The sequence below is a fragment of the Schistocerca cancellata genome, chromosome 9, assembly GCF_023864275.1.
Source record: "Schistocerca cancellata isolate TAMUIC-IGC-003103 chromosome 9, iqSchCanc2.1, whole genome shotgun sequence".
NCBI classification, from domain to species: Eukaryota; Metazoa; Arthropoda; class Insecta; order Orthoptera; family Acrididae; genus Schistocerca; species Schistocerca cancellata.
In genome coordinates, this window is record NC_064634.1 from 185,351,198 (window position 1) to 185,371,191 (window position 19,994).

Genomic DNA, 19,994 nt, shown 5'->3' on the forward strand with positions numbered 1-19,994 from the left:
GCAAGCTCGGGTGAGGAAAGGATGGGGAAGGAAATCGGCCGTGCCCTTTCAAAGGAACCATCCCGGCATTTGCCTGAAGCGATTTAGGGAAATCACGGAAAACCTAAATCAGGATGGCCGGAGACGGGATTGAACCGTCGTCCTCCCGAATGCGAGCCCAGTGTGCTAACCACTGCGCCACCCCGCTCGGTCTTCGTCTGCAAGCAAAGTCTGCTGCTGTCATATGCCGAGAGATACATGTCCCATACCGCAGACCAGTTCCTTGCTAGTCTGCAGGTTTACAGATTTCGCTTGGGTGGAATACGTGAACGAATAGTCTAATAACGCAATGTTGACCCGGTGTATGAACAAGTGTTTGGACTGTTCCATTGGAATTACGTTACAATCGAATATTAAAGATGCAGGGAATGGTTTAGGAATGAACGCTCAGCTACGAAAGTAGTCGCCATTAAAGGTTGTATGCATCTGTGACAGATAATTAAACAAATAATAAATACTCTAGTCGTCTCAAAGGCATTTATCCTTGAACACACGGAGTGGCCGTGCGGTTCTAGGCGCTGCAGTCTGGAACCGCGAGACCGCTACGTTCGCAGGTTCGAATCCTGCCTCGGGCACGGATGTGTGTGATGTCCTTAGGTTAGTTAGGTTTAAGTAGTTCTAAGTTCTAGAAGACTGATGACCTCAGAAGTTGAGTCCCATAGTGCTCAGAGCCATTTGAACCATTTTAGCCTTGAACACAACAGGAAGATATTGAGCTATCATGTTCAGTAAAGTTAGATTGCACGGTGTAAGAACAATAAGGAGTTGTTTTGATCATCATTCTCCTGCTCTCCTATCTGTTGTCTGAAAATATTTGTTTAGGATTAACTGTGAAGATTGCAGAATGAAGTTAACGCTTAAATGTCGGTAGATGGTGGCTTCGGGTGTTTTGATTTGTGGATCCCACCTTATAGTGCTATTGCGATACGCTCGGAATCTAACGATGATGATAATTTACACAGCGCCTCAAACCCTAGAAGAACGTTTAAGTGTCAGTTGGGAAAGCAATTGGTGAATCCTACTACAAGGCCACGGAGGACAGAATCCCAGTTACTTAGGTGGAAAGGAGTGGCTCTAAAGGGACTTAGCAATTGTTCACTGCCCTATGACACATGACCATCTCCAGTATGGAGGATAAGCTGTGGTTTTTGCTTCTTGTGGTATATCAGTTACTGTGCACCACACCTTGACTGACTGTGTTTAGTACACAGAAAAGAATAGAAAATTGTTTTTCTAGTGACGTGTCATCAGTTTCAGGAAACAATGAGTTGAATGACGAAAAAGTTTTAAAGTTTTGCTTATGTAAAGCTACAACGTTTTAACACTTTTCAGAGAGGCTGGTTACTACAGACATAACCCTAGATGATAAACCTATCAAGTCTCTTAAAAATTTCTCTTAACTTTCAATTTTTTATGAGGCCTTTACAACTCGTTTAAACAAGGTACAGTCTCCAGAATGAAATTTTCACTCTGCAGCGGAGTGTGCGCTGATATGAAACCTCCTGGCAGATTAAAACTGTGTGCCCGACCGAGACTCGAACTCGGGACCTTTGCCTTTCGCGGGCAAGTGCTCTACCAACTGAGCTACCGAAGCACGACTCACGCTCGGTACTCACAGCTTTACTTCTGCCAGTATCTCGTCTCCTACCTTCCAAACTTTACAGAAGCTCTCCTGCGAAACTTGCAGAACTAGCACTCCTGAAAGAAAGGATCCTTATGTGTGAGCGAAAAAAAAGTAAAATAAAATAAAAAAATATAGAAAGAGGAAAAAAAAGAAAAAAATTATCATACATATTTTAAATCATTTAAAAGCAGAAAAATATATGACAACCAAAAAGCTATTGTTTTTAATGTTAATTTTTTATTATTGAAGGCGTAGCCGCATGGCTTGAACTTCTATTTTCAGACTGGGCAATCCTTGATGCCCCAATATATTCTGCAGCGTGCGAATGATTAGTGCGGCCTTCGTGCCTTTCCGACGTGCGTGCGGTAAATGGGGAAACGTGCGCTATGGCGACGTTATTACCAGATACGTCCAGAAAGGACCAACATGCTGTGATTGTTTCCATGGTTGTCAAGTACAAACACCTGTAGACATCCATCGAAAAATGAAGAATTTGTATGGGGCAGCATGTCTATCAAAGAGCACCGTCATGGAATCGGGCGCTGAGGAGTAGTTCTGCTTCATGATAGCGCACATCCCCATACAGCATGTACAGTAACTCAGAAGTTACGCCAACTCAAGCCCTGATCTCTCCCCATGTGGTTATCACACCTTCGTTCTCTTAAAAAAGGCCCTTCAGGGTACCTGTCGGACGAAGATGTGCAGCGGCCAGTTAAGGACTTCTTCACGCAGCAGGACACGGTGTTTTATCAAACGGATGTTTTTAACCTGGAGCGTCGGTAGGATGATTGCCTCAACCCCCACGGTGATTTTATCTGACTGCCATACAGATTTTGGACTGTACGTCCTCGAACGGGAACTTTTTGATCGCCCCTTACAATTACAATAAATAAATGGAAACGCGTGATGTGTATAAAGAAGCCAAGTTCTGCACGTTTTCTTTGGTAGCGGCAGTTCTTCAGAAACAGGTGGATGAAGCCTGTTAGAGTCTTCTACAGAAAAGAATCATGCATGTCAAATAACTGGAAAGTCCAAGTGATATCATTGATATCTTCTAATCAAAGTGATCAAACAGAAATGAGTGTAACGCATATAAGCACCTCTTCCTTCGGTCAAATGTGTAGAGGGTGTTTCAAAGTTTTTGCTTGAAACGTCTAGGGGTGACAGATCACGCTGTGGGCAGCAACGTTTTTTAGCACAAAATGTTCGCTGACGCTTCCCAGCGAAGCATTCATCGGCCCTAGACGACGAGGTTTCACCGAACTAGCAGGTGTTACCAGGTGTACTGCCTACTACTCTAGTAAACTCTTAGTGTGAGATTTAAGATGAAAACCTTAACAATGAATGTCTCAAAGCATAGAAAGATAAATTAGAAGCGAATGATGAACTGAATTTTGCTAGCCCACCCCCTTTTCATAAGGAGCAGACTGTGTTGTAAGCAACACCCAAGACACACACGCCAAAGAGTGCCTACTCCCTAGCGCCTCTCAGAGGCATAACCGGTACAAAAGGACGCCTGTCGTGGCCACGGAGTGTCAGAGAACATTTTGTGTCTAAAAACAGTTGTTCGCCATGACGTGATCTATCATATCTGTACCTTTGATGCAAACACTTCGATATACCCCCTATAACGTCCCAGCAATAGTGATTTTCTGTCCTAGTCCATTCGCGTATGGAGCGCGGAGAAGGTGACTGCCTACATGCCTCAGCGTGCAACCTAATCACTCATTTTCATCATACTCACCTAACGAAAGCAGTGGTGGTAGCAGAACTGTTGCGTACTCTTTCTGGAATACCGGTTCGCTAAATTTACTTTACAGTGTCTGGCGAGAACAACGTCGCATTGCTTCCAAATACTACTAATTTCACTTGAGTTTTCCATTCCATATCGCTAAATATTTAAATAATGAGACAGACTACAGAAGATGATGACTAATCTTGCAATCGGGTACTGTCGGTCTTAGTGTCTTTGTCGTAGGACTTATCTCGCCTTAACAATGTTTAGCGAGACCTGTCATTCATTAAACTAAATGGAACTTCAGTCCAAATATTTCTGCATTTTGTTATGATCATCCAAGGACGATAATTTCTTGTAAACAGTTTCGTCGGTGAACGGTCTGATACTGGTGCTCACCCTATGTCGTAATATTAGAGTTTAAAATATACGTTAGGATCTTGCAGTAGACGGATGTTAACGATATTAGTCAGTAATTCTGTGCATGCGTTCTTTTAGCATTTTTCAGAGAGAAATGTGCTTCGCTCTTTTTTTTTAGAGTCGATGGAATATTTGCTGTACTGTGAATTATCACGAATATGAGGCAGGAAAGGCGCTAATTCCTGAGTCTTCAGTGAAACATTAAGAGAAAATCTGAAGAAGTTTGGTGCCTTTCTCGCCCTGAGGAGGCTTCATACTGTTCAATACAGCGGGAAATTATCTCACTATCTCTCGTTTGTGTCTGTGTGTGAGGCTGCCTAACATTGGCCTGGTTGTATTCCCATACATGAATGCATTTTTAAAGCAGATTTAAGAATTTGGTCTTATGTCTGCTGTCTTCAGTTTCAACACCAGACTGATCCACCAAAGAATGAATGGGATATTAGGTTTCGCTCATTGACTTCGCATATGGATTGCTTTTTTCAGGATTCTGTCACAGATCTTTCGCCAGGATCAGAAAGGGAAATCGCTGAAAGCTCCATACGTCACCCTTTTGCAGATGCTCAAGTTGTAATTACATTTTGTATTGTCGTGTCAGTGCAGTTTCTTTTGTAGTGAGAGTGTGTTATTTTCGAAAAGTTCTCCGTTTATTATCCTTAAACCAAGGTGGGTCTTTGTAATTTTTTATTGCTTTACTTCGTCTGTATTCAGCTATATTTCCGTTTATGATGTCTTTGAACTTAAACCACATTCGTTCTACTTTTGTCGGATTTGAACTAGATATTATCTGTTCGTCTTTCAAGTAGGTCGTCAGGAATGGTTTATCAGTTCGACCAAACACACACACATACCCTTCTTGGTGACAGTTTTTGCCTTTGGTGATCATCGTCTATTACAATCATGATCGCTAACCTTTTACTAATAACACACTGTTTGAAGTCAGATTTTTTGCGTGTGGAGTCTCTCTAGCTGTCGAAGTAGACGGCTGGCACTGGGTTCTTTGCTTCCGATAACAAATGGTTATTCTTAAAATAAAATTATAGCCTGCATCTGGATGCGGCGTTATTAGAAAATGAAAGAGTCTCCTGGAGCCTCGATACAGCTACAGGGAATTCATGTAGGTAACCCCACTGTTTCGTCTATCGCTGTAGCTGATTTTACTCTCGTGATGTACTTAACTGGTCCATTGTGTCTCTGGTCGTCGCAGCAATATTGCTGCGAATTTCAAAGTTACTATCCAAATTAAACCCTACTTTTCGGCCTTGCATCTCCATCCACAGCTCTTGACAAAGAAGATTTCAATAACATGTCACAGCTGTTCGATATAGACAAGTTCCAATCTTATTTATTTTTACATAGATTTTTTGTTTGTTACCTTTTATCTAACACTCTACATGGGCAACTTATTGACGTAGCTGAGTTTTTACAGAGGAGATTTACGTCCATATTGACGCTGAAATATTCCGCGTAAATATGGTGGTCAACCAACTAATCAGCCTGAAGTACACTTCATCAGCCATAGATACTTCAGTTTCAACTCACCCATACGAGCCTTGATGTGCGGTTGTTTCTTCAGCCAGTCCTTGATGTGCTGGATGTCCTGGTCCCTTCTCTTCGGGTCTTCATTCAACTCCTTCTGGGCTCTTGCCAGCAACTCCGGACTTAGCTCTCGGTAACCCATCTGCAACAAGCATAGGAGCGTGTATGAAACAGCAAAGCGCAATTACAAGACGCAGTAGTATGAAAAGCGACCTTGCCATGCAATAAAGGATCTGGATGAATAACAATTTGTAAGCTGCCTACCTCCTGATGTATTCGGAGTACATGAGAATATATGTCCAGAAACATGCCCTTAATAAATACACTCTTTGACGTAAAGTTTAGTTCCTAAAAACGATTTGTAAGACTACCTGACTGTAATTTTTAAAAGGAAGTAACGTATAGAAGAGGAGGTACAGCTTACTTTGCGCAATGAAAGAATAAATGAACATTTGAATCAATTCTATGACCATACTCACTTGTAATAATAGGTAACCCACTTTATAGGCAAGTTATGTGCAGTGAGCAGGCATGGCTCATTCTGTTTAATCTCTTTTCAAGGAGAAATCTGATATGTAAAGTTACACCTGACACTGTACATTAAGTGAAATATAGGCAGCTCTCTATGAATTTCCTGACTCTGACTTACAGACTGCTCTGAAAAGTGTTCAATGAAACTACAAAGTTTGCTACTGATTGCAGTTTTGAGAATCGTGTACACTGATTATAATATGGGCGCACTACGACTGGTATTATACATCTACATCTACCTACATACTCCGCAATCCACCATACGGAGCGTGGCGGAGGGTACCTCGTACCACAACTAGCATCTTCTCTCCCTGTCCCACTCCCAAACAGAACGAGGGAAAAATGACTGTCTATATGCCTCTGTACGAGCCCTAATCTCTCTTATCTTATCTTTGTGGTCTTTCCGCGAAATGTAAGTTGGCGGCAGTAAAATTGTCCTCAAATGCTGGTTCTCTAAATTTCCTCAGTAGTAATGTTAAAAAATATATCGGCTCAACCACATGTTTATAGTGTAAAACACTAAGATTGACGCGTTTCGGAAGTCAAGCTTCCATCATCAGAATAATAAAAAGTAAAAGAACCTGTTAAAACTCATTAAAATGGAACATGCACCAGGCACAATAAAATTGATAAAATTAAAACATCGTGGCTACTTACCTTATTGCAGCCGTGTCTTCCAAGGTGCATCTCCACATAGTCGTTAAAATAAAAAAAACTCTCAAATGGTGTCGCCTATGGTGTTCAACATCTAACCACATGGCTCTCTATCGCCGTAAACGAGAGAGCCATGTGGTTAGATACAACACCTAGAAAGCTTTGACACAAAAGATAATGGTTGGAGTAGGCCAAAGTATGTTAGAAAAACGTGAACGAAGTTACTAACCCATGCTATATTGGCATGAACATCACCACAAGGAAATTATGAATAATGCCACGAACATCATACAAGAACTTAGCGCTTTCGTTGACATGAGTTGATGATAGTGCTAACTTTTCGAATATATTGACCAAGCTAAATAGTGAATATGGTGTGCCTACTAGCCACAGAAAATGTATGCCAGACTTGGGACTCGTATTCGAACCTCCTGCGTTCGCATCTAGTTAACGCCACGGACGCAAACAGCGTGCTCGTGTGACATATTAGAGGCACCTGTACTGTAGTGTGTAGTGCCTCTTGTAGCTCTGGTAACGACGGCGACTTGTCATGACACAGGTGTGACGAAAATCGTTTCATCCATGACCTTTCAACCGTCGCACTCATTGGTCACTTATATTACTTACGTACGGAATTAAAATGGGACAAAATAACCGTGTAAACAACGTAGAAATTCCATAGAGCGCGACAGTACAATACCTCGTTATAACACTTAACAAATATCTCTTTTTAGAATTTTTATTATTATGACTATCGTATGCATCAGTTATAACATCAAAATTGTATTACGACAAAAAGTACATCGTATGTGCAACTATGCAGATTAAATAAACGTTCAACGCGCCAAGGCTATACTCGGATGTTGAAAGACTGGATCCAGTTGAGCACCTCGTCGGATGCTTCATGCAGATTATTGATCCACCAGGGAAACATCTGCTACCCACTTGTGCAAATTGTATTTGACGTACCTTCCCCAGCTCGGAATCTATTGAGCTGTGCACCCCAGTTGAATTCAGTGGAGAGATTTTGGACTTCTTCTTCATATGCTGCTGTTCTGCATTTGAGGCCTTTCCTAGATGCCAAGAGTAAATTTTCGTAAGGAGAGGTCGACTGACTTTTAGAAATTTGCTTACCAAGGTTATAGAAAACAGCCTTTCGACGTAGGTGAGACGGACAGATGGTCGGTTGTATTGGAAGTCAGTATATAGGTTTAGATCTGATTGTGCCAGTAGTGGTCCTCAGAGATACATTTAAATATGTCACCTTTCTTCAAATGGGCTTTGCTGAGCCAAACTGGTGCGCAATAGTTTGCTCCAGGGTGTACAACTGGTGTACTATCTGCCAGGTTCACCAGTGTTTGTGCCTTCTTAGCTGTGCTGGAAAGGTGTTTATGAGAAGTCAGCGTTCTGCCTAACGTGACACAAAGGTATTTTGCCTTCTCGTTGTGTTTGACTATGTCGACCTGTCGGCTGATCACTGCTGATGCCAGGCAATTAGGGAGGTGAGAAAGACATTTTTAAAAATACATATTACCGGGAAACGTCAAAAGCGTCTCCAAACGGATATGGCCCTAGTGCCCTATTTTATATGTACTGACCTAAAGCTGCTACTCTTACGTTACCCTCTTGCCTTCTCTATCTGAGCTTCATTTTTACGGTCACTTTTATTATTTTCTTCTGGTTATTATAAAATCGAAAGTATCTTCTTTTACGTCAAAGCCCACATTCTTCAATAGACTAGTCGTAAATTATCGGTTAACAGAGCCGAAAGCCTTTTGTAAACCAGTTAGTGTGAAACAGAATTTCTAATTATTTCTAGAGTTAGTTATACACCATGGGCAGAACGGTGGCTCTGGTGGTCTAGCAGGCTGAGCACTCGACTCTGGCTACGGAGGTTCCTAACTCGATCTTGGATAGAGGAAGGGATTTTTCCTCGTTCCAGTCCCACCAGAACAGCTCCAGATCTGCTCGTCCTTTTATCAAATGTGCACCGAGCTTCTTTACGGTGGTAAAAGGGGTCAGGACAGTAGGCTTGTTACCTGGCCCTCCTACTGCCGTGGCGCAGAATTGCTGTTCCCCACCTACAGTGAAGCCAACAGCTCGACCACGATCTTGCGCCACATACATTACGTTACCTTATCGTTGGCAGACTAGAACTATCCTCTCGTTCAAAATATTTTCTGTAAACAACGCTGCACAGCTTCAATGAAATTGAAGAATAATATAACCAACCACCAAAAGCTGATGCAGTTGGTATTTATTCATCGAGTACCGGCTTTGGTCAAGCGATCATCTTGAGGTGATGTGAAAGCGACTTGCACATATACAGATGGTGATGCTATCGTGTACACAAAGTATAAAAGGACAGTGTGTTGGAGCTGTAATTTTTACCCACGTAACTATGGCCGCATGACGGGAATTAACAGACTCTGAACGCGTAATGGTAATTGGAGTTAAACGTATGGGATATTCCGTTTCGGAAATCGTTAGAGAATTCGATATTCCAAGATCCACATTGTCAAGAGTGTGCTGGGAAAACCAGTTCCGGGCATCACTTCTGACCACGGACAACGCAGTGGCCGATGGCCTTCACTTAACTAACTAGAACAGCGGCGTTTGCGTAGAACTGTCAGTGCTAACAGACAAGCAACACTGCGTGAAATAACCGCAGAAATAGGTATGAGATGTGCGACGGATGTATGTGCTAGGACAGTGCGGCGAAATGCGGCGTTAATTGGCTGTAGCAGCAGAGGAGTGGCCCGAGTGCCTTTGGTAACAGCAGGGCATCGCCTGCAGCGCCTCTCCTGGGTCCGTGCCCATAGCAGTTGAATCCTAGATGACTGGAAAACCGTGGCCTGATCAAATGAGTCCCGGATTCAGTTGGTAAGAGGTGATAACAGGGTTCGAGTGTGGCGGAGCCCCCACGAAGCCAAGAACCCAAGTTGTCAACATGGAACTGTGGAAGCACATGGTGGCTCCATAATGGTTTTGGCCGTGTTTACACGGAATGGCCGGCTCCTCTGGTCCAACGGAACCGATTATTGACTGGAAATGGTTATGTTCGGCTACTTGTAGCCCGTTTGTAGCCATTGATGGACTTCATGTTTCCAAACAACGATGGGATTTTTGTGGATGACAGTGCTTCATGTCACCGGGCCACAAGCTCGCGATTAGTTTGAGGAAAGTTCTGGGCGATTCGAGCAAGTGATTTAACCACACAGATCACCAGATGTGAATCCGATCGAACAGATATGGGACATAATCGAGAGGTCAGTTCGTGTCAGTTTCGCGGTTATGGACGGCTATATAGGCAGCATAGCTCAACATTCCTTAAGGGAACTTATAGAGACTTGTTGAGTCCATGTCACGTCGAGTTGCTGCACTACGCCGAGTGAAAGGAGGTCCGACACGAGGTTAGGAGGTACCCCATGACTTCTGTCACCTCAGTGTTCGTGTATTATTTCGTGGGAACCTCGTTGCGCTAGCGCTGACGTCTGGTGGTGATTTCGAGGACTTTTCAAACTACTCTCGCAAAAACCAAATTGCCTTGAAGATACTGATTTGACCGAAATAGATTGTCGATACAAAACAATTACGCATTACAGAAGCGTCTGGTGGTTCATGGTGCTGTTGTTTGGGTATTATTTTCTTCTTCACTTTCTGTAAGCGAATTAAACCTCTCCTATAACTTCTTCTATCTCTGTAATTCAAATGTCACTGATCTGGAGGAAGATTTCAAAGTATTCTACGAAATAACCAATTTCATGATACTTGACGCAAATTACCTACCGGTATCGAGCACTTTCACAACTTTTCGTGTCGCTTTTATGGAGACGTGTACCGAGAGAGGTGGCGCATTGGTAAAACGCTCAACTCACATCCAGGAGAGGGACAGTTGAAATCCCGATCCAGCCATTCACGTTTATGGTATCCGTCTTATCCTTAAGGCAGTGAAATTGAATGCCTGGATGGTCCCTTTGAAAAGGATACACACACTTTCCTTTCTCATTTTTCCCCAACGCGAGTTTGTGGTCCATCTCTTACAACTCCTCATCAACGAGACAGAGGCCATCACACGCTCAATATTTATTATACTGTATTCTGCATGCTGAATGCAATATTCAGTATTGCACAATACTATCTTAGAACTGTATAGACGATTTGCGTAATATATTGAAGAAGACTACAGAACTTTAAAGATTTTGAGGTTCGTTCAGTATATTGTGCAGTGTAATTACCGTGTGATACACGTCAGTTCCTGCCGAGACTGAGAGAAATTCAATTTGCTCCGAATAGTTTCCGAAAAGAACTGAAAAAAGTAAATGACAAACGATTAGGAAGTAGGCTGGAAAATATATTCTATATGCTGGCAACATGAGTTTGTTTGAAGAAATGAAGTTGCTGACTGGTCAGGAAATGCCTGATACTTTGTTATCCATAATAGCAGAGTAAACTGAAAAACCTTGGTGTCGTGCCAGTAACCTGAAATGTGAATTTTACTTGTAACAGTTGTCAGAACTAGGAAAGAAGATTAGGTCGGCTGACAAGTGAGCATATAAGTTTATTTCCCTTGCAACAGTTGCCTCAGACACGAGATCATTAAGCTTTTGTTCTGCATATTGTTTTATTTCGTTTGCAACAGCAGTTACAGTGCAGAAGTACGCAGGAAACAACACATGTATACGATAAATTACAAAGTTCACTTGAGATCGTAATTTTTTAGGGGAGATTTTCGCATAAATTCTTCAAAGTTCTTGCCGCGTTAGATATGTCGACCTCGAGCTTCCGACTTCTTTTGCCAACATCGTCAGGAGATTAGATTTGAATAGGCCTTTAGGCTTTAGTTATCGTAATTAAATCATGGAGATTAATTTCCACGGGATTTCACCTTGTGGAGGACAAGTCTAGTCTCTAGTTGTATGTCGTCATCTGTTTGATTTATTCAATCATTAGACCATCTCCCCTTCTGATCTTCACATTTGCCTCCCATTTAACGTTATTTCGCTGAAACTAGTTCATATTTTTTCTACGTTTCTACGTGGCTAAGAGGAGTATCTTACTTTCCCACTAACTTTCAAATATGAGACACCAGTTAATTTCAGGAGGTAACCAACGGACTACGATTTTCTTTATCGCACAATACGTGCTATTCATTACGAATATATAAAAATCGTTATTGTAGTTTAATTTAGCACTTTTAGTACTGATAGGCACTTTCTTTCAGGTATAGAACATCTTCCGGCTATGCAGCTCCGATTTAGCCCCATCCTATATTAATTTGTTTCCAGAACTTAAAGAACACCTTCGAGGACTACGCAGTGATAGGCAGGAAGTGCTGCAAGCAGAGGTGAGGTAGTTTATCTGTGAACAAAGTCTACAGGTACATCACACTCCGGAAGCCACGAAACGGTGTATGGCGGAGGGTACTTCTGGCAACACTAACTGATTCCCTCTTCTCTGTTCCACTCACGAATGGCACTTGGGAAGAATGACTGTTGATAAGCCTCTGTATTGCTCTAAGTTCCCTAATCTTCACGTCGTAGTCATTTCGTGATACGTCTGTGGGAGGAAGTAATATGTTGCTGGATCCTTCCCGGAAAGCGCTCTCCCGGAATTTCAACAGTGAACCTCTCCGTGACGCACAACTCCTCTCTTGTAACTCCTACCGCTGCAGGTTGTTGAGCACGTCCGTAACGCTCTCGCGCCGACTAAACAATCCTGTGACGAAACTTGCCGTTCTTCGTTGCATCTTCTGTTTCTCTTTTATTAGTTCTACCTGGTAAGCGTCCCAGAGGGATGAACAAAACTCTATAATCGGTCTAACAAGAGCCTCGCAAGCTACTCCCTTCGTGGATCAGTTCAAATGGTTCAGATGGCACTGAGCACTATGGGACTTAACATCTGAGGTCATCAGTCCCCTAGAACTTAGAACTACTTAAACCTAACTAACCTAAGGATATCACACACATCCACGCCCGAGGAAGGAATCGAACCTACGACCGTAGCGGTCGCGAGGTTCTAGACTGAAGCGCCTAGAACCGCTCGGCTACACGGGCCACCATGTATCGGTTACATACATTAAGATTATTCCTATGAGCCTCACTGTAGTTTCTGCGTTTCTCGCGAGTTCTCTTATGTCGTCGTTCCACTCAAGATCGCTTTGGATAGTTACTCCTGGATATTTTACGGTTGTTACTGTCATCAGCAATGTAGTTGTACAGTAGCAGATTTCTGTTCCTATGTATGCGAAATATATTACATTTATTTGCGATCAGGGTCAACTGCTAGAGCATGCACTATTCATCAATCCACTGCAGGTCATTCTGGAAATCGATACTGTCTTCTTGCGTTGATACTTTCCTTATAGACAACCGCATCATCTGCGAACAGTCTTAAAGATCTTCCGACGCTTTCCACTAGGTCATTTACATACATTGTAAACACTAACGCCGGCCGCGGTGGCCTAGCGGTTCTAGGCGCGCAGTCCGGAACCGCGCGACTGCTACGGTCGCAGGTTCGAATCTTGCCTCGGGCATGGATGTATGTGATGACCTTAGGTTAGTTAGGTTTAAGTAGTTCTAAGTTCTAGGGGACTGATGACCACAGATGTTAAGTCCCATAGTGCTCAGAGCCATTTGAACCATTTTAAACACTAACGGTCCTGTCACATTCTTTGGGGGAACTCCGAAAATTAGCTTTACATCTGTCGATATTCAGTTAAGTGCGCCGTGTTGAGTTCTGTCTGCAAGGAAGTCGTGAAACCAGTCTCAGATCTCGTCCGATACTCGTAAGCTCGTATTTTTTTCACTACACGGCAACGCAGGACGGCGTCAAATGCCTCCCTGAAGTTAAGGAACAGGGCATCTGCTGAAACGGTATCAACAAACTGGTCTCTCGTTGGGAGAAAAGTGTTCCTCGCCAGGGTGACTATTTAGAGGAATAAAGATGTTTATATGCAGAACAAATATGTAGACCGTTAATAACGTTTGTTTTATTTAAAAATGTTTAAGAGGTAGCACACAAAATGTCGGAGACATTACTTTTCAGCATGTCCTTGTAAAACAGCATCTAAAATTATCTAGTTAATCTGCAACTACTATAAACCAAATATGTTACGTAATCGAGAGAAAACTACTTACCGAGTGGGGCAATGGGATGGTTTGCACAGTAGAATCGCATTCAGGAGGACGACGGTTCAAACTCGCGTCCTGCCATCCTGATTTAGATTGTCCGAGATTTCCCTAAATCGCTTAAGGCAGATCGCAAGATGGTTCCTTCGAAAGGGCATGGCCGCTAGCCTTCCCTAATCCGAGCTTGCCGCGCGGGGTAGCCGCGCGGTCACCGGCGTTCTGTCACGGTCCGCGCTGCTCCTCCCGTCGAAGGTTCGAGTCCTCCCTCGGGCATGGGTGTGAGTGTTGTCCTTAGCGTAAGTTAGTTGAAGTTAGCTTAAGTAGTGCGTTAGCTTAGGGACCGATGACCTCAGCAGTTTGGTCCCATAAGACGTTATCACAAATTTCCAAAATCCGAGCTTGTGCTCCGTCTCTCATAACCTCGTTGTCGGCGGGGCGTTTAACACTAATCTACTCCTCCAGAAACCTCCTCGCCCTTTCCTAGCGTTGGTCCTGTCGCACGGGGTCCACTGTTTTTTACGATTTTTGCAAATTTACTTTTATTTAAGTTTGTGGCCGGATGCTCTCACTGCCGCCACAATCGTCGGTCAACCTAAAGGACGGAAGTGGTGCTCGCCATCTATCTGTCAGTCCTGTAAACTATGTTGAGTACGTTACCATCTCTTAACTGTTTGTGTACCCGCGCGACTGCTACGGTCGCAGGTTCGAATCCTGCCTCGGGTATGGATGTGTGTGATGTCCTTAGGTTAGTTAGGTTTAAGTAGTTCTAAGTTCTAGGGGACTGATGACCACAGATGTCCCATAGTGCTCAGAGCCATTTGAACCATTTTTTTTGTTTGTGTATCGCATTTTCTCAGGCGGAGACTGAGGACCATCCATCATTTACCTAAACGAACGCGCAAAAGCTCCTAGACTCAGGTTGGCCGTCGTACCTGAACAACTGTTATTAATGCTTTGCTTTGCTGTACGAGAGAACCTTCTTTTCTTAGGTCGTCGACCTAGCCTACGAACAGAGTGACAGCGGAACAATAACGTGTGCCGGTAGCTTCTGACTTCTAGGAGACAGCCACAGAACTCGTTGATGAATACCATACATTTCCCGCGTTCCCTGGCTTTAACGCTGCAGCTCGTACTTCTTCTAGGCTTCGATGTCTGTAGTATTTACTACTTTGTGATGAAAAGTGATATAAACACAGTGAGGGGCACAGAGCTTCAGTGTTTAAAATTTGTAGAATATAAAATATTCTTGGATCCATTTGCTTACTGTTAGTTTATAACTGTTTCAGTCACCACGGTCCAGTCACATTACTGTGTCCGACGCCAACATGCTGTAACCACTTACGGACGGTTGGCGCAGCGGAAAGAGTATTTCGCAGGTCGTAGGGTGGAGTGTCTATAGAAATACTTTTTTTATTTTCAGATTTTACGTTATTTATAGCGCAAATAAACCGAAATGCACTGTATCTCTTAATACTTTCCTAAATTGAATGAAAACGAAAGGCAAAGGGAAGTTAGGGATTGCAAATAAATTTACAGGAAGGGACTGTAACTCATCGGTGAGAACATTGTATATAAAATTAGATACTTTTATTATTCTGCAGTTTATGATTTACACGTTCTGGGATGATATTAATTGTAAAAACAGGAGAACCAGTAATTTTTCGGCATTTTGCAATGTTTTAAAGAGCGCATTTTCAGAGTTACAGTGTTGTTTTAAACTTCCTATTGGAAAGCTAACGTGGTTAACATTTATACAAGGTTCTCTCTCGTCGAACAGTTTGACAGCAAACCATTATCAACAAAGCCCTGTGTGCTCGAATTATACTCCTTACTTGGAAAGTTATTTCCCGTGTGCTGTAAGTACAATTCTTTCCTGGATACTGATTTGCAATTGCCAATTTTCCTTCGCCTTTCCTTTTCATGCATTTTTTGAAAATATAAATAAATAGAATACACTGAGCATTATGGTTCGTATGCAGCATATGTAACGTAAGAACTGGAAATTTAAAAATATATATATATTTTATTGTTCTGGACTCTTTTCGCTGCGCCAACCGCTTTCTGGAACCATTACCAAAATAAATGACATGACCTGCGGCGAAAATTTTATTTAGAAAAAGCTATTGGTCATCAGGCGCTCCCACTTCCGCCACTTCCATTTCCGGTCAAGCCCTGCATTTATCATAAATTTGTACGAAATCTTTGATGAGAAATAGAAGCGGTCCCCAGGAAGGCCAAGGAAGACTTCACGAGGCATTCAACCAAAGTCATCACGATGCCATCCAGGCTAGACAACGTACTCTGCAGATCGAAAGAAGATAAATGAGATCGGCGACCACCGAGTGAAATACTGTCCCGAGAATCTAAATTGCGCTGTCGCAAGTGATAATGGAAGTGTAGACTTTAAGAAGTAACAGTGATGGGTGGAATTACTTGCTTTAGCGGAAACGCTGCTGACGTACTGCCCGACGCTAAAGGAATCCCGCAGACTGTTGACCGGAATACAATGAGGGAGGTTACAGTAGCGGAGACAACCGTCTACAAGTTAAACGCACAAAAATAAAAGAACAAACGGAGAACAAATTCTGTAGTGTCTGTAGTAGATCAGTAGCTGGCTAACTGCGTAAATATTTATGGTTCAAATGGCTCTAAGCACTATGGGACTTAACATCTGAGGTCATCAGTACCCTAGACTTAGAACTACTTAAACGTAACTAACCTAAGGACATCACACACGTCCATACCCGAGGCAGGATTCGAACCTGCGACCGCAGCAGCAGCGCGGTTCAGGACTGAAGTGCCTAGAACCGCTCGACCACAGCGGCCGGCCATGACCATTGGCTTACGGGTCAAGGGTTGAAGCAATTCGAAACAGCTAAGATTCTAAACTGTTCGCGAGTCACTGTGGTTACGTAGACAGTGCATGGAAAAATGGTGTCGAGGCAACTGTGATGCAGTACGGGCCACAGATGACCAGGGGAAACGACGACTGCGGAGCTGTGTATGGACGAATAAATGTGTTGCTGGTGAGCAACTGACCACCCAGATAAACCTAGGGGCTACAAGCAGCGACTCCTGAACGACCATTCAGTGAAAGTTTCAGAGCATAAACCTCCACAGTAGACGCGCGGTTAACGTACCTTTGCTGACTTCTGTTCATCAGCTTCGAAGGCTTGAATTTACACGCCAGTATTGCAAATTGACGTCCACTGATTGGCAACAGCTGGCCTTTTCAGATGAATAAGATTTTATGCTCCACGGGACAGACAGCAGTTGACGTGTACGTCTTGAAATGTCTGAAAGCAAACATCCTGCAATAGTTTTCCGTGGCATTACCTGGTGATCTCGTCATTCCGGAGGTACAGTGGATAAGCAGACCATGTCTATCCCTATGTGAAGTTTACTTTGCTCGACACCATGACATCTACAAGAAGGACAATGAAACATGTCACACAGTTCGTAGTGTACGTGCATGGTTCGAAAAGCACCAGAATGAGTTCACTGTACTCCCCTGACCAGCAAACTCCCAGGAGAATCTGTGGGACCACCTCAGGCGAGCTGTTCACGCCATGAATCCTCTACGGAGACACCTTGCGCAGCTGGCCAAGGCATTGGAGTCGGCATGGCTCCACATCTCGGTCGTACCTTCCAGAACCTCACTGGCTCTCTAACCTGCACGTCTCGCACCGGTTCGGGCTGCAAAAGGTGGTTCTTCAGACATCTGACAGGTGATCTAATTGATGTGTCTGGACAGTGTATATGATATCTTCACATGTGTCTATATTACTGAGGCAATGTTAACTACGTGATCAAAAGTATCCGGACACCCCCAAAAACATACATTTTTCGTATTAGGTACAGTCGAGGACAAAACGAGTGAGACCCCTCGCCTTTTCGTTATGCTGATCCGCACAGCTTTAAAGTCTGTTACACAGCATAACAGGCAAGGCGACGAAGTGCTACCAACATACTATGCACAGGCGTGAAATTGAGAAACTATCCGAAATTTGTCAGACTGTTTTCAATCATGTGTAAAATGGTTCAAATGGCTCTGAGCACTATGGGACTTAACATCTATGGTCATCAGTCCCCTAGAACTTAGAACTACTTAAACCTAACTAACCTAAGGACATCACACAACACCCAGCAACCGTGTGTAAGACTATATCAATGCTGATTAGTGTCTTAACCACAACACCTAACTATAAAATATAAATGAAAGAAGAAACGCTAATTAGTATGAACTGTACCAATAAAAATGAATTGCAGCTTATCGAGATAACATAACTGTTTTAGTAAGACATAGTATCCCAGATCGTTACGAATTAGCAAAATATTATGCGCATTCGGCCGCGAAATGGTCTGTGTCAACGTAGACCAGTCGTACTGGATTACCGTTGTCGACCTACCATGAAAGTGTGCCAATTTAGCAATGAGTGAAGATTCATAACGAAATTCAGTTAAAAATCATTCAGTGCCACACTTAAGTCAATTCAATTGTTGACAGAAGCGGAAAAAGTAGGCAGTAACAAGTATGAATTTCTTCAAGAGTTTCACATTGACATACTAGGGCGCCGGAACAGAATAAAGGTAGAAAAACAACGTATTGGGGGCGCGAGAAATTCGTAAAATTGCTTTACTGATAGTCTAGCTGCCTCCATCGAGATTAGAACCGAAAACAAACCAGACCTTCCATGCAGTAGCAAACACCTTTCACTACGCTAGCAGACAGCCCAGGCAAACAGCCCTCAATTATTAGCCTACCCCAGACATGAATAAACCGGCAATTCCGCAATGAAAATGGCAAAATGATCTGCAGTTTCTGTTGCACAGAGCTTTCTGGACTCAAAAACATGAATTGTGTACCTTTTTGTCACCGCTTATGTACAATCATTCGGGATGTTTATCGAAATAACAAAAACTGTTGGTTCAAATGGCTCTGAGCACTATGGGACTTAACAGCTGTGGTCATCAGTCTCCTAGAACTTAGAACTACTTAAACCTAACTAACCTAAGGACATCACACACATCCATGCCTGAGGCAGGATTCGAACCTGCGACCGTAGCAGTCGCGCGGTTCCGGACTGCGCGCCTAGAACCGCGAGACCACCACGGCCGGCACGAAAACTGTTATTAGCGAGTAAATTTAGTAGGATAATTCTGCACCACCCCAAGAAATAAACGGCGACATAGCTGCCAAACGTATTCTACAATGTTTCGAATTCACCATTAGACGTGCCACAGCCAGAAAACGTTCATTAGCCGAAGTGTTCCTTAAGGAAGCTAGTAATGGGAATGCTCCCACATCTACAACGCGGTGACAATAATAGTGGGATCTGAATTACCATGTGTATAGGCAAATGGATTTTATTTGCATTCCTGTAAACGTGATTTGGATCGAAAGCGTAGCTACGATTAATATGCTCATGTATCGACTGCAACTGGAACATTTCGAATAAAGAGTGGGGGATATTATTATGCGGCCGTCATCTTCAGTAACTGTGGTAGCTATTTTCGTTGTTAGGATTGCGTCACGTAAATCGGTAAAAATGGAACCCTACTAGTCTCGCTTTCTTGATCGTCTATCTGTCTACCCAACCCTTAAAACCCGATTACCTCGAGTACGGGTGGACATAGTAAGCGGAAATGTATCGCACTTCCTGCAGTATACAGTCCCTTGGTGGTGTAAAAATGTGAGCTATGTCAGCGCAATCTAAAGATACGGCCGTTTATGTAAAGCAAATTTACGCGAAAGGTCAAAAAATTACTCTAAGAACTATGCCACCAAACTGGCTAGGTCACCAGTCCCCGAGATCTAGAACTACTTCAACCTACCAAACCTAACACACATCCTTGCCCGGGGAAGGATTCAACTGATGGCGCAAGGAGGCGCGCGGTCCGCGCTATGACGCACGGCTAACCCGCGCCGGCAAGCTGGTGCTACTAAAAAGTTATTCACTTCTGGTGCATGATTTTCTGCGAATTTCATTTAAGAAAGAATAACTAAAATATATTTGATGTTACGGAAGAGGAAGGACGCCTAATTCATTTCCCCTTGTCTTTATTCATGATGTTAGATTCGCAATCTGAGTATACATACTATCCATAACCACACTTTAGATCCAAGTCATAGTCACATATATGCTAATACAACACATTGGCTTATACTTGAGGTATTTCGTTTTTCACGAAGTGGTGGCAGACGATGTTGTGGCGTCTTCGAAGCGCGAGTTTCTCCAGTGCTAGCTATCTCAGCACCTCATCTGAGCGAACTTGCATAGTATGTTGGTAGCACTTCGTCGCCTTGCCTGTTATGCTGTGT

The 19,994-nt window shown here is 43.1% G+C and overlaps 1 protein-coding gene across 1 annotated transcript in view; it reads right to left on the bottom strand.

Moving 5' to 3' along the window:
- Positions 1 to 19,994, bottom strand: part of LOC126101006 (alpha-tocopherol transfer protein-like) — an 88,830-nt gene that overhangs the window by 47,837 nt on the left and 20,999 nt on the right. Inside the window, exon 2 of the mRNA XM_049911672.1 lies at positions 5,361 to 5,499. Coding sequence (XP_049767629.1) covers positions 5,361 to 5,499 — 139 coding nt within the window. The remainder of the gene's footprint in view (positions 1 to 5,360; positions 5,500 to 19,994) is intronic.